Source organism: Capricornis sumatraensis, chromosome 14, assembly GCF_032405125.1.
Source record: "Capricornis sumatraensis isolate serow.1 chromosome 14, serow.2, whole genome shotgun sequence".
Lineage (NCBI taxonomy): Eukaryota > Metazoa > Chordata > Mammalia > Artiodactyla > Bovidae > Capricornis > Capricornis sumatraensis.
The window spans coordinates 31,707,188-31,718,650 of NC_091082.1; the positions used below are offsets into that span (position 1 = coordinate 31,707,188).

The 11,463-nt window shown below is 48.7% G+C and overlaps 1 protein-coding gene across 1 annotated transcript; it reads left to right on the top strand.

Moving 5' to 3' along the window:
- Window positions 1–80: 80 nt before the first annotated feature.
- Window positions 81–11,225, top strand: C14H1orf115 (chromosome 14 C1orf115 homolog). Its single transcript, XM_068985986.1, has 2 exons — window positions 81–421; window positions 8,795–11,225. Exons 1-2 carry the CDS (start codon window positions 125–127, stop codon window positions 8,912–8,914), a joined length of 417 nt encoding a protein of 138 aa, XP_068842087.1. The 5' UTR covers window positions 81–124; the 3' UTR covers window positions 8,915–11,225.
- The last annotated feature ends 238 nt before the right edge of the window (window positions 11,226–11,463 follow it).

An 11,463-nucleotide genomic window follows, 5' to 3' on the forward strand; every position in this document is an offset into this window, starting at 1 on the left:
TTGGCCTGGGCTGGGCTGGGCCGGGTCGCGTTGGGCAGCAGTGGGCGGCGCGGCTAGAGGTGCGGGCTGGGAGCAAAGGTTGGTGTCTTTACGCCCCGACCTCAGCCGAAGGGCCCGCAGCATCATGACGGTGGGAGCCAGGCTCCGAAGCAAGGCGGCGAGCAGCCTCCCGCGCTGCGGGCCCCTGGCCCGGGGGCGAGGGCGGACGGAGGGGGACGAGGAGGCAGCCGCTATCCTGGAGCATCTGGAGAGCGGGGCGGAGGCGGCGGAGAGCGAGGGGAGCGCCCGGCGCCCGGAGTCCCGGGGCGCGCGGAGGGTGCACCTCGCCGTCCTCCCAGAGCGCTACGAGCCGCTGGAGGAGCAGGTGCCAAGCGAGAAGCCCAAGAAGAGGTACCGGAAGAAGCTGAAGAAGTACGGCAAGGTAGGCATTCAACCGCCACCAGTGCCCTGGGTGGGGCATCCGACGTCTGCCAGAGAGCTGAAGTCCGATCCCTACAGCCTGACGCTCTCAGCCTCTCTGCCCTGCCCTGCTCCCGCGCCCGCCACCGCCTTCCCGGCCCCCCGCCATTCTCTCCTGGAGCCCCGAAACGGCTCCTTGAACTGGGCGGTGGGGCGAAAGTGACTGCGGAGAGGGATCGTAACTAAACGAGAGGTTTCCCTGCTCACAGCTCCCCGGCTTCCCCCATGCTGGCGGGTGAATAACATTACCAAGGGTCGATTACCAGGTGGTTCTGGCCCTAGGGGTGTCTTCCCACTCTCCTGTGTAGTCGGGAGGACAGGAATCAGTGTCCCTATTTTACAGATGGGAACACTGAGGGATTAGCGTGTTTCGGTGACTTGTAGAAGATGGCCCAGTTGGAAAGCAGGGAGTTACAACCCAGTTTATCCTCTCAAGGACATCCCACTAGCTGAGAATTGTTGGCGTTATTCCCCTAAATATTCTCAAGGTGATTTCCAGGGCCTGGGAGCGCAACAGTCCCTAAGTATTCACTCACTGAATCTACTTTTCTCCCAGTGTGTTTCTCTGCAAACATACTGTCACTTGCCTGGGGGTGGGGGTGGGGAGGGGGAAAGACAGAGAGAGAATAAGAATATAGGATACAACGGGAGTTTCTTTCTCAGAGATCAAAGCTCCAAAGCAGTTCCCAAGTTCTTCTGCCTGCAAACCCTTAAAGCTCCTGCTGCCTCAGGCCCCTGGAGCTGGACAAGGCAACAGGAGTTCACTCTGTCTCGGCCAAAGGGCAGGAGCTCCACCTCATTTTTGTCCCTCCAGTCATCGGTGTCCTCCAGCAATCTCTTATCATACCTGAAATTGACCAGTCTCCACACCTAGCAACTGAGCTTTGTCATCTTCTTTAAAGGTGCGTCAGCAGCTCTGGGACCAGTAAACAAGTAGGCAGTGGTAAAGTATATTAATAAATGTATATTAGCAAAAGTATAAAATTGGGACTTTCAGGCTTAGAGTCATGCGAGGATGAATCATCCTTTTTCCTTTTTTACCCAGTTGAGCACCAAAAAAGTCATTGTTTGCCTCAGTTGGTGAACTGATAAATGTGTGAATCCCGGCTCAGAGGCTGGCTGAGCTGAAGATGCTCTGGGAGTTCTAACAATGTGCCAGATGTTGCGCTGAGCACTAGAGATCTAAAATGGGTATGATGTAGTCGTGCCCTAGTGGAGTCTTCCTGGGGAGACGCTGGCATATGGGTCACTGCCCTGGAGCTACATGGAAAGAGCCTGGGCATTTTATCTTCAGGAACGAGGTTGTAAAGTCAAGTTTTTCAGATCAGTGGTGACATGGAAACTGGGCACAGAAGGATGAGTCAGGGTTTCACAGGTTAATGATGAGGTATTGGTTCACATTCACTAGCATGATTATTATTAGGAAAAAAAAAAAACAGAAAATAGCAAGTGTTGGCGAGGATGTGGAAAGTTAGAATTCTTGTGAGTTGCTGGTGGAAATGTAAAATGGGGCAGCTGCTGTGAAAAACAATTTAGCATTTCCTCAAAAAATTAAACACAGAACTAACATATGGCCAGTGTATAAATACACAATAAGGACCTACTGTAAATAGCACAGGGAACTATAGTCAATATCTTGTAATGACCTATAATGAAAAACAATCCAAAAAGGAATATATATATTGGTGGCACAGTGCTAAAGAATCCGCCTGCCAACGCAAGAGATGAAGGAGACTTGGGTTCGATCCTTGGGTTGGGAAGATCCCCTGGAGGAGGAAATGGCAACCTGCTCCACTATTCTTGCCTGGAAATTTCTATGGACAGAGGAGGCTGGCGGGCTATAAGCCCGTGGAGTTACAAAGAGTTGAACACAACTGAGCATGTATGCTCTCATGCTCACACACATGCACCATATGTAATAGTAGTTCCAGTAATTCCACTCCTAGGTGTATACCCAAAAAAGAACTGAAAATAGGTACTCAAACAGATATATATGTATACATGTTCACAGCAGCATCACAATAGCCAAAGAATGGCAACAATTCAAATGTCCATCAATTGATAAGCGGGTAAACAACATGTAGTACACACACGGTGGAATATTATTCAGCCATGAAAAGGAATCGAGTGCATGCTACAACATGGATGAAACACGGTGCTAGTTGAAAGCAGCCAGACATATGATTCCATTCATATAAAATATCCAGAATAGGTAAATCAAGAGAGACAGGAGGCAGATGGTTGCTTGCCAGGGACTGGAGGGAAGAAGAAATGCAGAGCAACTGCTTGCTGAATGTGTGTGGGTTTGCCTTTGGGGTTGATGGAAATATTTAGAAGTAGATAGGCCCCTTACCCTATGCTAACCCGTGTCCCCGAGTAGGGTCACCCCAGGGCTGCTTTGGGTCCAGCGTCTGGCAGGAATCTCTGGGCTCCGAAGGCTGGGTGCCCGGGACTCTTGGTGGTCAGGGGCCCCAGTTGATTTTGAAGTAACAGAATATTCAGATGGAGCCTGGGTTGCTGGGAAAGTCCCTGTTTTTGGAGTGAAGGAGGTGGAAGTACTTTGCTCTTACAGTCTGCTGGGTGCTCCGTTGCACACACAATGTGCCAAAGCTCTGACTCTTCTTAACGACCTTGGAAAGCCCACAGACTCCCATTATGCAGTGAAGGAAACTGGAGTTTCAGGAAGTTAAGCTCTTTGTTCAAGGCTGCACAGCTTGAGAGAAGCCGAGCTGGGCGTCAGGACCCTCTCCTGGCCTCTGCCTGTACGGAAGCAGTTAGGATGGAGGCAGGAGGGGGTTAAGGGCACCAAACCCCAAACCTACATTCATATAGGAGGTCATCTTTCCCAGGCACCTCTGGGAGCCACAGGGAGAGGTGTAGTTTAAAAAAGTTACTAAATTTTGTTAATCGGGCTGCTTGAAGGGAGTTAGGAGAGGGGAAACACAGGGTATGGAATGACCTTGAGCTCAAGAAGGTATTGGCCACACATCTAAGTAGAGGGTTAGGACATGGGCCCTGGAGCCAGACTGCCAGGTACAAGCTGTGCTCAGTCTCCTACTGGTTGTATGACCTTGGGCTCTGCTCTGCTTTCTGCCTTGGTTTCCTCTCTGTCACATGGACTGTGGTAAGGAGTGAATGAGTTCATCCACGCAGAGGTCTTGGAATGCACCTGGAATGTGATGATGGTTCTATGACTGTTGTTGGCTGTTTTCTAAGAGATGGACAAGAGGCCCCATACGACTGGTTCTTTTCTGATTTTGTTTAATGAGCTGTATCTCAGGGGGAAAAAATCAGCTCCCTGGAGACGGAAATGGCAACCCACTCCAGTATTCTTGCCTGGAGAATCCCGTGGACAGTGGAGCCTGACGGGCTACATACAGTCAGTCCATGGGATTGCAAAGAGTTGGATAAGACTGAGTGACTAACACTTAGCTGACCAGCCACCTCAGCTTTGTGCCTGGGATGTGAAGACTGGATTTTATATTCCAGGGAAAAGGGCCTTTGTTGAGAACTGGTTTCCTTTTGGAAACTGGATGGGGCAGGAAATCCCTGACATCCTTGGGGATTAGTTGAATGCCCGGGAACCCCTAGAAAAGCCACATTCCCTGTATTAGATTCCCTGTAACAGATTACCACAAATACAGTGATTTAAGACGACACAAACTTGCTTTCCTACAGTTCTGGAGACCAGAAGTCCAAAACCGGCCTTTCTGAGCTTCAGTCGGCAGGCTGATTCCTTCAGGAGGCTCCAAGGGAAACCGTTTCTTTGTTCTTTTCAGGTTCTAGAGGTGCCCCTCTCCCTGCCACCCCACTCCACATCCAAGGCCACTGGCATAACATCTGCAGGTCTCTTTCTCTCTGTCCTTCTGCTTCTGTCACTGCAGTGCCTTCTCTCTGAGTCCTCCAGAATCACTTTTATAAGACTGGCTCTTCTTATTTGCATCCTTATGTTAATAAAGATATAAGAATCCTTATAATGATCAGGCTCCCCTAGATAATCCATAATCTATGGTAGTCCCTCCAATTCAAGATCCTTCATTAACTGATGTCTGCAAAGTCCCTTTTGCCAAATGAGGTGGCCTATACACAGATTCTGGGGATTAGGGCTCTTGGAAGAAGGTATTATCCAACCCTCCACACTGTCCTGTGGTCCCCCAAGGCCCCTCTGCCCTTCTGAGAGATCATTTGGTTTGAAAAAGCTCTACTCAGATCAAAGATTGCAAAATCTGCTCCCTCCAGTGACACTGAATTGGTCGATGGTAATATTTCGCATTTCTTTGCATCACATTTCTCAAGTTCTGTGTTTTGACTATGTTCTAGCTAATGAGCTATTTTAGTAACATCTTTTTCTCATTGGCAAAGATGAAGTGACATGCAGTTTTTTAAAAATAGCAGGCAGAAGGAAGTGGATGTACAAATACCCATAATGTCAAGTTTAATGAAGGCCATCCATGATTCTAGGGGCTTTGCTTATAAAGGGTGCTCTGGACTGTTAGAGGACAATTTTTGTGGTTATTTCAAACAGGTAAGTAAAATTCTCCCACTGAATCTTATCACACATTTATAGAGATGTATCTTTTAGTAGCATCACCTCCCTACCCTGGACATACACCCTAATGTCCCATTGAGAAGTTGATGACACCGTGTCCCAGAAATCAGTGTCTAAAAAAGCCATCAAAATTACCTTCATCTCCCAGAACTCCTCCTTTGGCCTGAGAGCAACCAAAGGAAACACCCAGGCCCTTTCTGGGTGCTGGGCATACAGTATTGAGCAGGACCTCATTCTGTTATCCCGAGGCCAATGAAAGCCGAGATAAGCCAGAAATCATAGGAAAGTACAGTCTTAAGAAACTTCCCTGAACAGACAACAAAATATCTTAGATTTTAAAATTACTACCACAAACCTAAACTACTATAAAGTAAAAAGCAGCAGAGGTTATTTTCCAATAAAGCTAACTGATCTCTGGGGGCATTTGTACTGCTGGATTTGGTGCCAGGCACTGTTCTAGTGGGCTTCGCTCGTAAAGAACCCGCCTGCCAATGCAAGAGACAGGATTCAGTCCTTCCTGGAGAAGGAAATGGCTACCCACTCCAGTATTCTTGTCTGGGAAATCGCATGAACAGAGAAGCCTGGCGGGCTGCAGTCCATGGGGGTCTCAAAAGAGTCAGACACAACTTAGCAACTAAACAACTGTTCTAAGTACTTTCCTTGCACAAACCCATTTAATCCTCTTTACCCAGTGAGGTGGTTACCAAATATTCTCATTATATAGGTGAAGACACTGAGGCCAAGGAAAGTTAAGTAAGTGACGGGGGTGGACTTTATGCCCAGGCCGCAAGCAACTGCAAGGTTACATCTGCCTTCATGAAAGAAGGGAAGCGTATGTGGGGGTGAAGGACACAGACCCTGAGATGAGATTTCTTTGGGATTGAAGTTCAGCTCTGCCTCTTACCAGCTGTATAATCACAAGTAGACTTAACTCCTTGGTGCTTCCTTCTTGTTGAAGCCTAATAACCAAAGGCCTCTAGGAACATACGAGTAGCCAGTTGAAGTTAGATTTGTCTATTTGTTGCAGCAAGGAAGAGTGTTTGCCAGAGGAATCATGAGTCCTCAAAAAGGAGAGACCTCAAATAGAGAGGTAAATATTTGAGTCAGAGCCAAAGATATAAATTTGGAATTTATCAGCATACAGGAAATACTCAAAGTCACTGGAGATGGGTGACATCACCTGTGGAGAAATTCTAGGCCAAAACATGTTTTAAAATAAAAAATAAGGAACAGTACTGAAGAATAACATTTTTAAGTTTGATTGAAGGAATAATCCAGTGAAGAAACCTGAGGAGGGCCATTAAAAAAGAACAAAATAATGCCATTTGCAGCAACATGTGTGGGCCTAAAGATCACCATACTGAGTGAAGTAAGTCAGAGTCGAATATCACATGATGCCACTTACATGTGGAGCTTCCCTCGTGGCTCCGCTGGTAAAGAACCCACCTGCAATGCCAGAGACCTGGGTTTGATCCCTGAATTGGGAAGATCCCCTGGAGAAGGGAAAGGCTACCCGCTCCAGTATTCTGGCCTGGAGAATTCCATGGACTACACAGTCACAAAGAGTTGGACACGACTGAGCGACTTTCACTTTCATATGTGGAAACCAAAAAAAAAAAAAAAGAGAGAGAGATAACAAATGCACTTATTTACAAAATAGAAATAAACTCACAGGCATAGAAAACAAGCTTATGGTTACCAGAGGGGGAGGAGGAATAAGTTAGAAATTTTGAATTAGCATATACACTAGATAAACAACAAGAACCTACCCTATAACACAGGGAACCATATTCAATATCTTATAATGACCTATAATGGAAAAACACTGAAAAAGTCTATATCTATCTATATAGATGGATATATAATATATCCTTTTCACAATGTTTCAGACATACAGCAAATGATCCTGTCATATATATATAAATTGCCTGGAGAATCCCCATGGACAGAGGAGGCTGGCAGGCTGCAGTCCATGGGGTCGCCAAGAGTTGGACACAACTGAGTGACTAAGCACAGCACATACATATATAGATATATTTATATGGAGAACTGAACCACTTTGCTGTATATCTGAAACACTGTAAATCAACTATACTTCAATTTTTAAAATGTTAAAAAAAAATAGAATAGAAAGCTGAAGAAGGGCTTCGTGTGAGGTAAGGGAAAAGTCAAAATGACTGTTTGATGAAGTATCCAAAGCGGCCGAGAGTCAGGGGGAAGACAGAAAAGTGCTCATTGGCTCAGGCAACATGGCGGTGGCGGATGGCCACAGTCAATCCGTCCTGGATGGGTCAAAGTAGGGGACAAAGGAGTAAGGAGGGGGAGTAGAGGCAGTGTGTGCAGATGACTCCATTGGCTTGGCGTGACGCGGGCAGGGCCTAGAGAAGGCTGCCGAGTCAAGGGGACAGCTGAGCATATGTGTAAGCTAAGGGGGGTGACCTAATGGGGAGGAAGAGGGTGATGATGTTGGAGAAGGGAAAGCTGAGGGCAAGGGGAAGAGGGTAACAGCAGCAAGTGTCCAGGGAATGGCCGTAGGGGTACCTTTTCCCACTGGGACATGGCTAGGTGGGAGGAGAAGTCAGGGCAGGTGTAGACAGTGGCAGAGCATCACTGGGTTCCCCAATGATTTCTGACCTCCTCATCTAATGAGGATATGGACACAGTGTGTGTTCGTGTGTGCTGGGGGCTTGTGGAGAAGGGAAGAGGTAAGAAATCCTATCTGGGAGAGAGGGACAGTCGGCCTCCTGGCCCAACGGACCAGGCTGGTCAGGCAGTGTTGGTGTCAGAGTGAGGCTTGCAATTGTGATCAGGGATTTTGAGTGGTCATTGGAGCTGGAAGCATTGAGGATGGACAGACAAGATGTATGATGACATCCAGGTCACCTCCACGAGTGCCATTGTCATGGAGACAGAAGTTGGGGTTGGGGAGAGAAAGGGGAGGGGCAACAGCATGGCCAGTATTAGCTGGTGGTGGTGGCCTTCATTCCTCTGTTGCGACTGCACTTGAATCCCTTGGATACCCTCTGACTGGCACCAAGCCTTGAAGACAAGGAGGAGGAAGAATGGATACCAAGAAAGTAAGGCCCAGCCCTTACCATTAAGGAGTGTAGAATTGTATCAGGAACCCCAAACCATGGGCGCAACAATGACAGAGCTGCGGGAGACTTTAGAGACACAAAATGTGGGTCAGAGGGGGCGTGTCCTGGGCTTAGAGGGAGGACGGGGTGGGCTTTCAGCTCAGGTGAGTGAAGGAAAACTTGACCCAGCCCTCCTCTGATCCAGTAACTTCGCTTGAACAGAGGAGAGTGGGCTTTGTGTTCAAATAATACAACACTGTTGGTTTGGTTTAAATTGTTAAAAATATGTATTTGGCTGTGCCAGGTCTTAGTCGTGACATGTGAGATCTAGTTCCCTGACCAGGGATTGAACCCAGGCCTCCAGCATGGGGACCATGGAGTCTCTGCCACTGGACCACTAGGGAAGTCCCCTGGTTTGGTTTTAGAACTAGCAGCTTCACGGTTGTCTCCAAGAAGATCTTTGAATTACCTGGAACCTTGTGGGGCTGGAAAGCCCTTGTCAAGGTGCTGATGTCTGTTCTGATCCTCCACGTATTCTTCTGATGGGGTTCCATGTGGGGTGCCAGAGAGGTGGGAAATTGCTGACTTGCTCATTTGCCCTGGGAAAGTGAGGTGAGATGAGTCTGTATGTATGGCACAATTGTGCACGAAAGATCACAAAGTTGCCTCATCTAACCCTTTGCTTTTTTCCTCTGTTCCTAAAAAATAGAACGTTGGAAAGGTTATCACCAAAGGATGCCGCTACATCGTGGTCGGCCTGCAGGGATTCGCCGCCGCCTACTCCGCCCCATTCGGCGTGGCCACCAGCGTGGTGTCGTTCGTCCGCTAGTGGGAGCTGCCTGGGCGGACCCTGCAAAAATAATCGGAAGCCTCTGTTCTGGGAACAGTGTGAACCCAGGAGCATTTCAGACTTGAACCCACAAAATACTCGGAAGAGAAAAAACTGTCTTGGTTGAATTGGACGAATGTCATGGATGAGTCATCCCCATCCATCTGCTGAGCTTCCACATCTCTCGGACACAGGAGGCCCTGGTGGACAATCCTGCAGAGAATTAGGCTGAGGTCAGGTTTGGGATTAGCAAGAGTTTGCTAAAACCAGAGCTGCCCATGAAAGATGGCAGGGGGTGGCTGAGAGGCAAACACTTGGCAGGAGCCAGTCCTGGGGGGGCAGCAGAGTGGTGATTAGGGATAGGGTGGGAGGTGGGGGATTTTGATTTGGAGTGAGCCAGTTTGCTCGATTCTGGAAAGTTCTCAGGCTGACAGAGCTCCCAGCCCGTGACCGCCTCAGTTCTGAGGGCACCCAAGGAACTGTTTGTTCCTAAAGCCATCCCCCCATCTCCTTTCTGCACTCCTTTGCCACTAGAAGTTTAATTACAGGCTTGAGAAGAAGGAGGAAAGAAAAATCTCTTTGAAGGCGCCGGTGCTTTGAAAACCATGTTGACACTGTGTCACGACTGTTTCAAGTAGATGAAGGCTTGTCACTTTCACTCTCTCTGACATGAATGTGCAGGTGGTGATGGGGGAAGGAGGATCAGCAAGTTCAAGTGCAGGTTGTTTGAGGGAGGGAGGGCTCCTAAGCGCTGCTGGGCCCAGTCCAGCCCATTCCAGCTTGGCCACACGTGGGGCTGGCCAGACCCCACCTGCAGGCAGATAGCCAGCTGAGGTCGTGCGCTTCCTGACCCAGCTATCAGGTACCATCAGCCCCGTCATCCTTGGCGTCAAACTGACAGTGGGTGCTCTGTCTTGAGAGAGAAACACCTAGGAAGGAAAGTGTATGATTTAGAAAAGGAACCAGAAAGTAGGAGAAGGTATGAAGGAAGCAGAAGAAGGATGCTGGATGAGAGAAGTGGAAGCACGGGGACCAGCTCTGGGTTATCAGTGTTGGAAAGTCTTAGGCTCTGGATGTGGGCGAGGGGAGGCTAGGTGGTCAGCGGTGCCATGCTGATGCTTTCAGACCCTCTGAGGCCCGTGAGCTCACATTGGCTGCCCTTGGAGTAGCCTTTCCTCTCCTGTGCTGCCCAGTTTGACATCATCTCAGCTGGGTTCAAAAAGTTGGGGTGGGTGAGAGTCCTCGGCCTGGAGGATGATCTGTGGACTGCCACTGAGTCATAGGATAGGGAGGTGCCCACTGTCAACCCCCACAACACGCCCCTGTTCTGACCTGGTTTCCAGAATAATACTTCCCAGTTCGAAATAGTTATTATGAACCAGTCTGCAGGCTCGGTGATGACACCTACTTGTTTCCCCGTGAAGTTTAACTGGGGAATGAAGGCTCAGTTGCTCACGCTTCACCCGTCAAACCTAGCTAGGAAGTGGAGAAGGTTGGAAGACAGACAGACAGATGGACAGAAAGAGGAATGAGTGGAAGGGAGAGTGTTGTAGCTGTAAAGCTAGGTTCTGCTTCATATCCTGGAGGCTCATCACTGAAGGTGAGCTGGGACCTAATTCCTGCATCATTCTTATTTGTGAGGAAAAGAGAATAGAAATGGCCCTGTGTTAGCGCCAATTGGCACATTTTCACACATGTAAGATAATTATAGCATGCCCGGCCACACTGGGAGTCGGGGAAAAGGAGACATCAGTGAAAAGAAAAGCAGAGCTTCGTTTAGTGGAAAAGAGAGTCACAGGAAAGGCAGATGGGGGAAGGAGCCCGCGTGGGTTGGGAGCACGCCTTCCTGTTGGCCCAGTGCTGCTGACTTGACCCAGAGAACCCTGTTGAGTTTCTCGGATGTGACCTGGGAGGGACGAGAACGGCCAAGGCCCATCCAAGGGCGAGCCGCCCATCCGAGGGCGAGCCTCCCACCCCAGCCCCAAGTTAGACACAGACACTGCAAGGGCAAACACATTTGGCCCTGACGTTTTGGAATTCTGGTTAAGAATTAACCCAGAAATTTCAAAAGTCGAAACTTCCCAGAACCATCCCTGTGAAGGTCTGTGCACAGAAGATGAACCATTCTAAACAGTCACTCAGCTGAGTTGTCATTTCCTCCGAGACAGGGTACCCATGCTGCAGCTTACCTTTCTGCCTTTTCTTTCTCTTCAGTTTTGTTTGTTTGTTTAATATCAGCATCCACACTCTACTAAAAATTGAATTTTAGAGCTTTCCCTTTACATGATTGACCAAGAGGCTTCTTTTGTATGCTTTTCTCATCATAGTCTGTAAATAAAAGACCTGATTTGTCTAATGTTTCTGTGTGAAGTTTTACTCCTCCACCCCAGAGAGTGAGGGACACCTCCCTGGGGCCCCCAGCAGGAGCCCAGGGCTTCTCCCCAAGACCAAGGGAAGGGGTAGGGACTCTGACTCCCTGGACAGAAGGTGGGGGTGGTGAGTTCTCCAGAAGCTCAGTAGAAGAGGTGTCTATGTAGGAGCCTCAGCTC